At 47.9% G+C, this 14,586-nt stretch overlaps 1 protein-coding gene across 1 annotated transcript; it reads left to right on the top strand.

The window, feature by feature from the left end:
• Positions 1-4,367: 4,367 nt before the first annotated feature.
• On the top strand, positions 4,368-5,532 carry LOC139047829 (sulfotransferase ssu-1-like). The gene is made up of 2 exons (XM_070521965.1): positions 4,368-4,388; positions 4,550-5,532. The coding sequence occupies exons 1-2, from the start codon at positions 4,368-4,370 to the stop codon at positions 5,513-5,515; spliced, it is 987 nt and encodes a 328-aa protein (XP_070378066.1). The 3' UTR covers positions 5,516-5,532.
• The last annotated feature ends 9,054 nt before the right edge of the window (positions 5,533-14,586 follow it).

Below are 14,586 nucleotides of genomic sequence, written 5' to 3'. Positions count from 1 at the left end.
TGGGGATAACGGGTGCTTTCTTGTCGCCGACGTGCTCAAATGGCCCATACGAAATTTCGCAGCCGTAGTTTTCGCTCATGATGGGCCTAGGCGCTCCTTGCTGCGCAAAACAACCGTGTACAGGCGGATTGTTGCAGTTCAGCAGGTGCGTTAAATGCGGCAAGTCGTTTTTGTCGAGACTTTTCAATATAGACTAGTTGGTTTCTAGGTGCTCGTAGAAGTACTTACGTTGTGTCGCAGTGGGCTGGAAATGCGGTATGCCTCCAAATCGATCTCCAAATCTGATAATTTGACATGTTACCTGCATGCCTATAGATGTGTTGTACGTTGACAGTAAGCCTGCACACGCTCATAGCTTGTAAATTTTTTTTGAAGCGATACTAAGCTCGATACTACGATATCGCAATTAGTATCGATACGATACCAATTGCGATACTAAGCTTCTTCGTGCGTGATGAAAGAACACGCTTAGACGCCTCAAATTAGCAAAACCGGGCGTTGTTGGAGAATTCGATGTCGGAATGCGTGTCATTAGGCCCAGTTTTGTAATTATCCTTTTGCGAAAGACTGCCAAGTAACAATTATTTACGAATTACGAGCGAACGGAGAGGCAAACGTCAACCAATCTGGCATCATAGTTCATCCGATATTTCTACTTCTTCTGAGGACGATACCAAAACGTGTTTTTCGTCTTGACCACCGTGAAAATATTACTCCGCGTAAATTTAATTGCCAATTTGATTTGCAAATTTAGTTTGCGATGCCGCGATACCTGTGCCCGAGATTTGTCGTGTTGGTTGCAGTACGGGAATCTATATATATGCAAACAGAGGGGTTTCAATTCTGCTATACAGGACGCCACTGTGGTGACACGTGAAAAGAGAAAAAACTCGACCAAAGTCGTGTACGATTCATGCGATTATGGTGAGGATTCTTTGAAGGCACAAAAATGTGCAATAAAACACATCACTGCATGAATAATGAGGCATCCACTCGCACGGGTGCAAAGTTATAACACGACTTACCGAGAGTTATAAAAGCCCAATTAATATTGTTTTACAGGTCATTTTGTGCTGGACAGCTGTCTGCTTTGAAGAATGGAGTCTCTTTCAGAAGAACGCGCTGCAAAAGACGCCAACGAAGTGAGCAACTTCCGCATAGTTTGCCTCGACATGAGAATCGTCTTGAAATATCGCGCTACAGGACGGCACAACAGAAAGGAACACTAACACAGGCGCCTGTGTTCGTCTTCCTTTTTGTTGTGCGGTCCCGTAGCTCTATATTTCAACGTGGTTCTCATGTCAAAATAGCAACTAGCCCAGCGTTCGACTCTTTTGTCTTGACATTCGGAAAATTCAGGGAGAGTTCCCTAATAGTTACCGTGCTATGTGCTATTGTCATTTTAAGGAAGACGTAACAAAAAAAAAGTTCCTTTTTTTAGAATCAACGTCAAAGCAGTTTTGCTGCTGTTGTGACGTCGTAATGTGAGAAATATTTAACACAAGAAAGATGGCGCCCTGCGAAACAACCACTGCTCCTGTACAGAGCAGTTGGAGCACGTGGAGCCGTATTTGTATATGCGTACGCGGTCAAAAAATATAGCTATTTAGGAGAAGTGGAGGCAACAGCTTCAGGGCAAGCGATGACAGGCATGCCTTCTTAACGCGATCCCAGCTGGAACTGCAAGGCAAAACTTATTGAGGTGTTCGGAGACCCCACAGCGCACATATATTGGACGCTTTACAGATTTGAAGCTTGAGAGCAATGAGTCCTTGGGACTAGTCGCTGTAACATAGAATGCAGCTCGTGGTCACCGCGTTCGCAAGCGAGTCAAAAGAGGATGTGGTGATGTAGCGGTGAAAAGAAAAGCTGTCGAATTGGGGTCATAAGCGTCTCAACGGCTGTATGTTTGGTGACCGCGGGTGTCCCCGTGCGATGAAAATCGTTGCCGCTGTCGATGAACATCTCGGGAGGCCATTACGTGCCCACAGTAGTTGGGTCTGCACGCTCTGTATGGTGCACAAATTAGCCTCGCATGTATAAGACAAGGCAGGTAGACTGTATCGCAGAAATTTGAGAAGGAAAGTGCCCTGTATAGCTGTAACGTAAAATGTGCGGGAGGTTCTAACGATTTTCCAGCGATGAACTTAAGCACATCCTGCATGCAAATTAGTTGCAACAGAACTGCTTGTTGGCATAATTGTTGCTTGCTATAAGGCATGTTTTTTTTTTTTGCCGCAAGGTAAAACACACATAAAAGGAAGACAAGGAAGACAAATGAAAGCTCGTGTTTTCTTCGGTGTGTCTTCCTTTTGTGTGTGTTTTACATTCCAGAAAAAAAAGATGTGTTAGTGCAGATTGTTCTTTTTCGCATAACGTCCCGATACGGCAGAGTAGGTTATCAGGGACGTCGTAGTGGAAGGCCCCGGATTCATTTTACCCACCTGTGTTTTCTTTAACGGTCGTCCAATGAGCTATAGACAAGCGTTCTTGCATTCCGTCCGCACCGGAATGCGGCATACCAGGGCGGAGATTAAACAGACGGGCTAGTCCACAGCAGCGCTGCACCTTAGCCACTGAGGCTTGAAAAAATTTCGATATCAAATGGTAGTCTAACCTGCCGCCATACATGCACTACGGCGTCAGAAGTACGATTCTGTGATTCTGACGTAGGTCCTGACAAGTAAGAAACACATAGTGAAGGAAATTAAACTCAGATATACATAATGAACGAAATGAATCAAGTGTTTTGAAGTAGAATGAAACAAACATACATGCCGAAGCAACAAATCCTTAGCGAAAGTGGAAAACTGCTAAGAAAAAAAAATAGAGGACCGATTGTTTGGCTATTTGTGTACGCGCTAAGGATATGCGACGGCTGCGGTCGAATGAATTTTGCGCATCGACAGCGTGATTATTATTATTATTATTATTATTATTATTATTATTATTATTATTATTATTATTATTTTCAAAACATATATGCATTTAACAGGAAAGGGAAAGTGAAGAGCAGGCTGGCAACTGCCACCGGAATGAGAGCAGAACGCTTGCTTACTCCTCAGAAGGGAGGTGACAGCAACACAGAAATGTAAAATAGGAAGGAGGGGAGGAAAGAGGAAAGAAAGAGAACAGGAGAAATCTAAAAGAATCAAGTAGAACACAAAGGACCGATCACACACAGTAGGGCCGCTCACTGAAGGTCACGCAACTGCGGAATGGTAAATAGAAGAAATAATATCGACGCTACAAACACGAACCTAAGTTAGTTAATTCGAGAAAAATAAGAGCGCCATGGGCCAGGGTTGCGTTTACTGCTCATACACATACACGCAAGAAAGTGCACACAGGAGCCGCCGCCACCGTATGCGCGTCGGTAGAGTAATGAAGACTTCGGAAGCAGTGGGTTGAGCTTACAATGGCGACAAGCTGTCTTTTCGTGCACTACCACTTCCGTCTTCACATCGAAGCAGCACACGCATTGACGAAACATTCGTGGTCCGACCAAAGAAACCCCACTGCGGGGGTATGAGCCATTCGTTAAGGAGGTAGGAGCCATTGCATTCGTCTTACGTGACGGACAGACAAATAAGAATCCGCCCCAGCCGCAGAAGAACACAACTACTAGAGCTCAATAATGTTTTCACTCACTCACTCACTCACTCACTCACTCACTCACTCACTCACTCACTCACTCACTCACTCACTCACTCACTCACTCACTCACTCACTCACTCACTCACTCACTCACTCACTCACTCACTCACTCACTCACTCACTCACTCACTCACTCACTCACTCACTCACTCACTCACTCACTCACTCACTCACTCAGTGACTCGTTGAGTAGGCATAGAAATCTACATATTATTGCATGGAAGGGACACAGAGGGGGACGGGGTTTTAGGAGAATATTATGACGACATAATTAAGGAAATATGCAAAACGCTCGCGGTCCAACCACAGAAACCTTCCGGCGGAAAGTCCGGCGCGCCATTGGCTACGCCGATAGTGACGTCGTTTCTCTCTCGCAGCAGAGCACGGGCGCAGCAATCTCTCTCCGACTTCACAATAGGTTCAAAAATGTGCCTTTGTATTTATTGAAATGAAATGTGCGGTCCGAGTATGTCACTTGGCAAATACAGTGCATAACCGAGTCATAAACACTGTGATTAACAGTTACGATACACAAATGCGTAACATAATTTAGAAATACTTTGATGAACCCGCTGGATTAACACAATGCAATGCTCGTTGCACCGCTGCATGATGGTGATTATGAGAAGCTCAATGTGCGGCATTTGAAATTAACGCTGTGATAAACCCAAGCCAAACCCAAGCCATCAGGGCCCCACATTTTTGCTTCGATGGTTTACCATCTTTGGCGGGTGGGTGCATGGGCTGTTCTTTTCTCCTTTTTTAATTCAGCATTTTACGTCGAAACGCAGTTCACTTCTCTGATGCTTTTGTTGGCTCCATTGGCCGGTGGCTCCACTAAACTATTTTTTTTTTGTACTTACCCGAAAGTGCATTTCTTTCTCACCTGCAGGCGCAAACAGGCACAACTGCAGCGCCGGGCATCTACCACGTAGTAGACGGTCTGTACGTTACCAAGACCTTTACGGAGAAGAGCCTGCGGTCCGCTTTTTCTTACAAGCCCATTGACGAAGACGTCTTCATCGTCGGTTACCCCAAATGCGGAACAACCTGGTTGGAGTTCATCGTTTACAGCATCTACACGGGCGGCGCCGGTGGGCTTCCCAGCGCCAGAGAATGTCGAAAGACGATGGCGTTTCTCGAGATTTCGGGAGCCGAAGGTGCGATGTCCATTCAGCGACCGGGAATCATCAAGACTCACCTACCGTTCCACTTGCAGCCGCACTCCGCGAAAGCCAAGTACATTTACGTCACGCGGAACCCTTACGATTGCTGCGTCTCCTTCTATCACCACATGAAGTGCCGGCCGCGATATGGCTTCCAGGACGGCACGTTCGACCAGTTCCTGGACTTGTTTGTGCGCGGAGAGGTCGACTTCGGCGACTACTTCGACCACCTCTTGTCCTGGTACGAGCACCGTGGTGACCTTAATGTGCTTTTTCTAACCTACGAGGACCTCAAGAAGGACACTTCCGGGTGGATCTTGAGGATCGCCGACTTCCTCGGCAAAGAAGAGTACGGCAACAGAATGAGGCAACAGCCAAGTGTCCACGAAAATGTAGTCGAGCTGACCAGCTTCCAGAACATGAAGAGCATCAACGAGGACTTGAGGAGCTGGTTAATGGAACTCGGGGCACTTCCGGACGATACGCTGACGGAAGCCACGAGGTCGACGAGGGAAGGTCTTGGCGACTCCGTCAAGCATCGGCCGACGGAAGATCACATCCGGAAGGGAATCGTTGGTGACTGGAAGAACCATTTCTCGCCCGAACAAATCGCACGGATGAAGAAACGAATTGCACTCAAGACGCATGGAACCGACGTCATGAGTCTCTGGAAGGGCACGGACATTCCTTGAGTATCAGAGGCGCGAGAATAAAGAACTGCACTTGTTGCTGTGGTTGCCAGTGTTGACACATCTTTTTTTTAGAGCGCAGCTCTTTGGCGTCCGTTCCTGGGTTTCGCGTCGTCGTCGGCGTTGTCGTCGGCCTCGTAACCAGCTCCGCCCCCCTTTCATCCCCCTAGCGCTAGCAGCGACCGACTGATACCGCTGGATGCCGCTGACGCCGCTAGAGAGTCAAGATAACGTGACTGCATAGAACACCGTCGCCGCCATGCAGAAAGAGGAGGAAAGGGTGCCCCCCCCCCCCCCTGTTCTTGTGTGGCGGATAGGGTGCTCTTCAGTTGCCGACGCGCCGGTTATTTCACGTAGGCCCCGGCACGTCGACGAATACGTGACCACCTTCCCACGGCTAGACCTGGTTCTTAGCGCTGCGGAAGCGAGGGTATCATATTGTTTGTGTCGGCATCGGCGGCGTTGTCCCTGAAACCAACTCCGCAGCTGGGGTTGACTCACTATCGGCGTCAGCGGCATCAGTCAGTCGCTGCTATCTCTTCCCTCCTCCCTTTATCGTGTTGTCCGCTTGCTGCGCGCGCTTCTGCCCCCATCGTTTGCCGCTGGGTGTACACGCCGCCCCCCTCTTCCTGCGAGTCTCCGGTTGTCAAAGCGCCGGCTCGAACTTAATTCCTTTCTTCGCTCCTCCTCCAATGCAACCCCTGTGCGGTGGCAATCAGAGAGCCAGATCGGTGGCGGCGGATCTGTATATGTGCACCGCCCGAGCCGAAATTGCCGCTGCCGTTCGCCCTGTGCGGTGGCAATCAGAGAGCCAGATCGGTGGCGGCGGATCTGTATATGTGCTCCGCCCGAGCCGAAATTGCCGCTGCCGTTCACCACTGCGAAATTATCTGCCAGTTCTTTCTGAGCCATGAGCGAGACGACCGATGGAAGTCCTCCGTCTGCTGCTGCTGCTGCTGCTGCTAAACGAGCTGCCAGAGCAGAGGCCCAGCGCCGTCGCCGTCAGAATCCAGAGGTGCATGCCGCCGAAGCAGAAGCTTACCGTCGCCGCCGTCGAGAGCAACCAGCAGTACGCGAGGCTGAAGCAGAAGCTCATCGCCGCCGCCGAGAAGACCCTGCAGTTCGCGCCGCCGAAGCGGAGGCTCATCGCCGCCGTCGAGAGCAACCAGCAGTAAGCGAGGCTGAAGCAGAAGCTCATCGCTGTTAGTGGAGTCTTTGTTAAAGGAATACGTGTGAAAAATAAAAAAAAATTCTGTGATAGCGCATACATGTGTTGCTCGATTTCTTTGCCTCAATCTATCGAAAAGGTAGAACAGCTTATTTGCTGCGCTCAAATTTCGCATTAGGAAGTAACGTAATCGTCGGTAATTTTTTTTTATCAGCCTGGCTACGCCCACTGCAGGGTAAAGGCCTCTCCCATACTTCTCCAACCACCACCGGCTATGTGCTTATTGTGGCCATGTTGTCCCTGCAGACTTCTTAATCTCATCCTCCCACATAACTTTCTGCCGCCCTCTGCTACGCTTCCCTTCTCTTGGAATCCAGTCTGTAACCCTTAGTGACCATCCGTTCTTATTCTTATTAGAAGCCCTGGTCATGCCCATTTCTTTTTCTTGATTTCAACTAAGATGTCATTAACTCCCGTTTGTTCCCTCACCCAATCTGCTCTCTTCTTATCCCGCTTAACGTTGCAACTATCATACTTTCTTCCATAGCTCATTGCGTCGTCCTCACTTTAAGTAGAGCCCTTTTCGTAAGCCTCCAGGTTTCTGCCTCGTAGGTGAGTACTGGTTGGCGCATTAGTTGTCTGCGACCATTGCAAAAATACGCATTCCGTGGATTTTAGCGCGCACTTCGACGTACTGGTCGCATCGAACCGTATCCAACATGTTTTAAACATATTCCGAGAGGTTCGAATCATCTGGCTTTCTGCAAAAATTACTACACGGAATTTCCGCGCTAGCGGCTACAGGAGCTGCAGGTATGGCCAAGATGCGAATGAGGGACTGTGCAAGGATTTGCCTAAACTTTGTTATTTTGACTTGAAGTGGTTCTTGACATTGCACATTTATAATCTTCAATAAGATGTGTCCCAAATGGAACGATTCGCGGTGATTGCGCATTCTGGAAGAGACTAACTGATTTTCTTTGTTGAGAAATCTTCGAGTTTGCGTGGAAATCGATTGTCTCTTATATGAAAATATGCAAACAATGTACAGAGAGTGAAATGAGGGAGGGAGCAGGATGGTGATTGCCACCAAGAATGGCACAACGTCTTCTTACTCTTTTTTATAGGAAGTACAGTATGGAAACATAAGTTGAACATGGGAGGAAGTGCAAGAAAGAAAGAAAGAAAACAAGGGTAGAAAGCCGCATAGGTAAAGAGTAATAAATAACTTCGCAGGTTGGTAGTGACAAGCACGAAGATTAGGCAAATTCATGTACGAGAGTTTCGGAGCGGCCGTTTTAAGAATTCAAGTTCAGGCCAACATTCACCGTTGTCAGGAGCGGTTTTCGGAAGCTGTTTCAAAAAAGCCAAGATACTCGGACCATGGCCGTGCGTGTTTGCCACAGTACTTGGAATCAACTGGTGTCTGCGACCGTTTATAGAGTTGGTGTACACCAAGTACACCTTGGTGTACTTTGGTGCAGTAGCGTAGGAGCTACTAGTGCGCTCTCTATTTACTTCTTTATTGTTTTCACTCACGTGACTTGTTCTCCCAGTGCAGAACCACAAACTGGGCATGCATGTGCTTAACCTCACTGCCCGTCCGTGCTTCTCTCTTTGTCTCTAGTGTCAAACAATGACTTGTATGTTGCATGCTGACGGAAAACCTTCAGCCTTAGTTTGTATCTATGACGTTGTTTTATTTGCTGTACTTCGTATATTTGAAAATTTTAAGGCATGACGCTTTGCGTGAGGCATTCTCATGCTTCTGATAGCTTCTTTTTCAGTGAGTGAAGATTCGTGTTAGTGTGTTGTGGAACGTTATTCTAAATAACGGTAAGTTTCGTATTTTCCATAAATAAGTGAAGCACTTTCCGTGAAACTAAATTCTTGTGCGCGCGCTAGAGGTTTCATTTTCAGCGCAGCTCACGCGACACAAAAGATTTCCTGTAGACGTCTAGCAGATGCCTTAGCAAAAGTATGATGAAGTCTTGTAGTAGTCCCGGCAAGTAGTGCTTTAGCTTATAGGCGTCTACAAAACGTTGTGTATCGAGCTCTATTGCTACGCTTGGTGACGTCTTGTAGGTGCCTACACGCAGGAACGCATTTAGACGCCGATGAAACTTCATTAGTGCTTCAAAGCCCATTTTCAGGTGTTGCTTCAAGAACCTTTAGACGCCGATTAGGCACTTTAGCACTGAATTAATTGAGTATTGAATTAGCACATTCTACTTTTTGCGGCACCTTTCGCTGTAATATGTAATATTTTACTGCAACATCTTTATTGAAAGTCCTAGAACTCGGAACCTCATACCAAACAGTTGAAAGTCACGGAGCACAATTATTTATTTAGGAGCAGCTTCGGTATCGCTTCGCAATAGGTATACGCGTCGTACGGAAGGTGCGCCACATGGAAGCGGGACATAGGGACGTTCTGGCATTGCCTCCAGCTCGCTTGGAGGTCTGCTGTGCGACTACATCGCGCAATGTGTGTCAGGGCAAAAGACTGCCGAACGAGCCGGGGACGCGCTTGTCAAAACATGCGATGTCCTACTTCCAGATCCTACTTACTACGATGTCATACTTCCAGATAATCACCTTCTGCGTCTCAACATCATGACGTACATCTACGCTTCGAACAGTCGAGACAGCCATCTTTCTGACGCACCGCACTTCGTACCGGACGACGCTTCGGTCGATATGCGTTTTTCCCGTTAAATGCCATGCCATCAATTATCTGCCGTCACAATGGCTGCTCATGTCTGAGTCTTTGGCTCGCGTGATAATATAACGCAGTTTTTAGTGCGATAGGTTGGCATGCTCACATACCTCTTCGCTTTTTCGCATTCCGACTGTTCCAGCTGTGCAGAACACTATTTCTCCTTGAATACCTTTTTTGCGTTATTTTTCTTTGCTGTAGCTGTAGTTGCTTGGCTCTTTCGCCTCGGTCGCTCGTAGGACGCGTTATGGTTGCTCGTGAGAAGCGTTGAAAAATATGTAGCATGGCTGTTAATGCAAACCCTGCCTACTCACCGATAATTGCTACGTTGGCTGTACGATTTCGAGATGAAGTTGTAGTACGCCTGTACAATAAGGTCTTCAGGATAATGTTGTCTTGAACTGCAGATCACACGCGTTGTGGGAATCTATTATCTGCGAAAGTATTCTGCAGTTCATCAACCGTCCATCCAGCATCGTTTGGCATTGAGCAAAACTCTATCGAATGGGCTAACGTATTCGCGTAAGGCGATGAAGTGTCTGTATGTGGGTGACGACAGCAGTAATTAACGTGACGACCATGACACGGCCATTTATTTAGTGTGCTCCGATGAAGATGCGTCACATTCTGTTTCGTTACGACCTGGGCCGATCGAGAAGGTGGTACGATTGGAGGGAGACTCTCGCTTTTATAAGTGATTTGCTGTCATACCACGTGACGCACACGAGGATTAAGTTGACAAGAGATCGCGCATTCCACTCCTAAGTCTTGGGGCAGGTAGGCATGTGCTCTTCCCCCCTTTTTAGACGAATATATGCCGCTATGGGACGTAATGCAAGCGCCATTCTCCTCGAGTTAGACCGAGAAAAGCTCGCACGCGTCTGTAGATTAAAGTCTTGAGCACGGGGTCACGTTGGTGACCTGGTTCGATTTTAGTACCGAAGATGTAATATTTGAAGCGGAGCCTTACTTTCGACTCCTCCCGTCTTTTGCTGACCATGCCTGCTGCTGGGTGTTTCTGCTGCTGTCTGGCCGAATAGCTCTTTCACACACGATGACGATGATAACTTAAACTTGTTTTGAAAGTGAGAAAACATTTCCTGATATGAGTGGGGCTCCTTAGTCCAGCGCTGAAGCGCTGGCCGCTACTGCCTTGGCCAGCTCAATGAGACGACGCGCACGAGCTTTCCCGCGCACCTATGTTTGGTTTCAGAGCCCGCCTGCCCAACAAAGGCGTGCGCTACTCCAACTTAAAGATCTATTGGATAACATCTTCTCCTCAACAATTCTGGCCGTCCTCGCAGCTAGACATAAAAGGGGCTTTCGAGAGAATCAACCCACTCTCCGTTATTCTCCAGAACTCAGCGTCCACGGACTGAGCAATGAAAGACTTGCAGATACATAAGCAACTTGCATGTATACGTAACTTGCTTCGCAACCACACAGTCACCAGTGGCATGGATTCCTTCCGGACGGATCCTTTTTACCGGTCCCCAACAAAGATACCACAAAGGGTTCCGTCCTCTCATCCACACTTTTCGATCTCGCCACGCGCAAGCTCCGAGAACCACTGGAGAAAATGCCCCCACATAAGACATACTCTGTACGCGGTTGATCTCCCCACTTGGACCACCTCAGGCTCGGACAACACCAAACAAGACGCGCCAAAAACTGCGGTAGACACACAGCACAGCGCACATATAACCAATCGGCTTGTGCAACAACGCGTTTAGAACTGCTTTGTAATAGCCTAATTATGTCATGCTCGCTGTGTAATCATATTGTTTATATTTTTGTGTGAAATTTTGGTTGTTGTTGAGTGAGCTGTCGCGTTCAATAGCGTTATGTTCGTTCCTTGTACATATTGTACCACTATGTAGCTGTATATTACCACATTTCTTACCCTCTATTTCTTTTTGTGTATGTATTCACGTATGTATTCTAATTATTTAACATGCTATAATCTTTGAGGCATTATGTAAGTATGTAAATATGCAACCCAATCTGTGCAAACCTTACAAATGTGCCTCTGTTCTCTTCGGAATTACGCAACGAAACGACGAACTCGACCAAACTATTCTCAGGGCAGCAAATACTCGACTCCAATCGCGTCATTCCTTCCTTAAAACGAAACTTCAACGCCTTATTTCCCAGGGTTTCACCTCTCTGCTCGGTCGGCTTCTTGACGATCAAGTTTGGCCTGTCCTGGAGGTAAATAGTAGACTCGGAGCTGATCCCGGAGAGGACGTGATGAAAATTGGGCCGATCCTGAAGACACTCTAATTCTATAATTCTCGGCCGCGTGGATCATGCGGGTTACATGACTTGGGGGGGGGGGGGGGCGTTTCACAGCGTGTTGCTTTGTTGCCGCGGAAGCACGTTTAGTCGCTTCGATTCAAAACGCGATGCACAAGATGATGGCATTTACATTACCCGCTTCAGAAAAGCGTCGCCTCGCGTACATTCCCCAATTGTGTGTTGGATCTACACAATATTTTGTTGAAGAGGCCCGCAGGGCTGCATTGTTTTGCACTGCTATGTGACTCTAACGCTGTTTTCCGTTTTTCCCTATGTGATTTTGCACTAGCAATGCTACTTTGTTTCGACATTGATTCAAGCATTTAATACGCATTTCGCGGCTTAATCGACGAGCGCACGCAGTTTCAGGCGTTTCGCTGTGAACGCAGGGCCATCTGTAGACGAGAGGTAATTGCCACGTGTTTCCGTTAGATTTATTCGATACCGGCCATTCACCGAGGCTCTGCCATTGGTGAGAGGATGTTGGAATCGGCTTCCTTGGCTCTGCTCCCAGACAGTCGCCTGTATAGAGTGAATAAACACACACGACATGATTCGAATATTTCACTACGAACTTTGATGAAAATTTATGCAAGGGCGAAGAAAACAACAACAACAAACGAGTACATTTGCAACTCGAACGAAATTAGCAAAATGGGCAGCAAGCACTGCCCACATTCACTTTCTAACATCTCGAAGAGAAGGTAAAGTGAAAAACACAGCAGCAACGTTTTAAAATGTAACTGCGCAATATAGTGCTGAAGAGAACAAGTGTATGAAGAAGGCTATAGTGTCTGCGATAGTGAGCGTCGATTACTTCGTGTAAGCTAGCGTGATGTGTCACTTAAATGCACGCGACTCTAAAAAAAAATAGGCATGTCGCCGAGATCCGACATCAGTTTTAGCTGGCCGTGCAAGTCCTGTCAGGGAATTCTCTGGACATACCCTTCGTACCCACAGCTTCGAGGAAGGAATCGACGGGCCGACACAGCCTCACTACTGCTGTCATTAGAATTTGCGGATGGCACAGAGCCTACGGGTCTCACACACGACAAGAACTTCATCATCCTCATCGCTAGACATTGACCTAAGTAACGCGTAATCTTGGGCGTCGTCTTCAACGTAGCACGGCACGGAATCTGAAGCGGGAGTCTCCTCGTAACAACCCATCTCCAGCAAAATGCGATCGTCGTCCTTCCCTTCGCTTTGGGCATTTTCCGCTGGAACATTGCCCGAGACTTGGTGGTCGCCGCTTCGGTCGTCCTTAGGCAAAGAGGTCAAAGCGCACAACAAACCCTTCGCTGTAGGATCGCTGTCCTTCGGCGCTAAGTCGGGCGGATCAAAATTGCCGGGACGCTCGGCGTCGTCACGAACTGTCGCACTCCCGGAAGCAGAGGCAGGAGCGTCACCACTTCCGGAAACGCCGGTTGCAGCACCTGTCAGCGCTGGCCACCGAGCTAGCAAATGCTCGAACGCTGCGTCGGAATCGTGTGCAGCCGCCGCTGGACCCCCGCGGGGAACTTGCTGGTCGCTGCTGCTCTCTGGGCCGTCGTCTTGAGCCCGAGAGGGCAGATCACGTGACGGTTCTTTTGTCGGCTCTTCACTATACTTTGGCCGAGCAAGTCGCACGGATGAAGAAACGAATTGCACTCAAGAGGCACGGAATCGACGTCATGAGTCTCTGGAAGGACACAGACATTCCTGGAGTATCAGAGGCGCTAGAATAAAGAACTGCACCACTGTTATGGCTTGCCGGCAGTGGCGGATTAGTTATCTGTGAGCATCACAAAAGGACGGCTATTGTACGGTTATGCAAACGCATCGCATCCAACAGCATCCAACCACATCCAATATGTTCCGAGATCTTCGAATAATGGCCTCTGAGATGGCTACGGCGCGAAGCTCGGAGGCCACCGGATGGCGGCCACCGGATGGCGGCCACCTTTGAATTGACGAGTTTGCTGCAAAATTTACCTTCGGCGCTAGTGTTTAGTACGAGGTATATATGAATGCACACATGTATGATTTAGACGGGTATACTGATTACAGTGGTTCTCTATTGCTGGACCTGTGCGATAAACAGAGCCTTATGGTAGTTACCATGAGGAATAGGTGTCATGGACAGGTAACGGGGCAATACCGGGAATAAGCAAGCAAGCATCGGCAGCGCCTTAGTCTGATAAATGGTCTACGGAACAACTAGTCCAAGTTACAATAGCCTAGGAAGCGAACATAAGCATATAAGCTTGCATTTGGGAGATACCGACGCAGGACAGGAACCAATAGCTACAGCATGCACTAAAATTAATGAAGAGGAAAAGAGGATGTTGCAGAACGCACAGAGGAGAAAGTGGAGGCGCTTCCTACAGCAGCCTGCGAATGCAGTGAACTGGTAGAGGTTATGCAGCTGGAGTTAACACAAACAAAGCTAAAGAATTGTGGGAGTGGAAAGAGGAAACCACGCAGGTGGTGGAACAAGTAAATAACTCAAGCCATGTGAGAGCGTAAGCAGGCATCTAGGGATCACAGAGAGGCCAAAAGGTTTGGAGCCCACGATGAACTACTCTTTGGACGGAACAAGTACCGAGAAAGGAAAAGGGTCGCTAGTGTGCTCGTGCAAGACAAAATTAAATGTACAAGCGAACGTTGGGTGCGTGACGTTCGCAAAGGAGACAAAGGCGCCCCGAAAAGATTCTGGAACCACGCAAGAGCATTCGGAGTTCCAATTAAATATTCGCAAACGGCTTTAAAGGATGAAGACGGTAACATCTTCGAAGGAGATGGTGCGCTGTGGCGCATCAGAGACGTTATTAGGAATAACTTCGGAAGGAACGAGAGCGTTTTCCATGCTTAACCAGATCCAGCAACAGATAAGTCTGTTAGAATAAA

This window comes from Dermacentor albipictus, chromosome 7 (assembly GCF_038994185.2).
Source record: "Dermacentor albipictus isolate Rhodes 1998 colony chromosome 7, USDA_Dalb.pri_finalv2, whole genome shotgun sequence".
Taxonomy (NCBI): Eukaryota; Metazoa; Arthropoda; class Arachnida; order Ixodida; family Ixodidae; genus Dermacentor; species Dermacentor albipictus.
The sequence above is the reverse complement of the archived record's forward strand: the minus strand, read 5'-3'. Positions and strand labels throughout refer to the sequence as shown.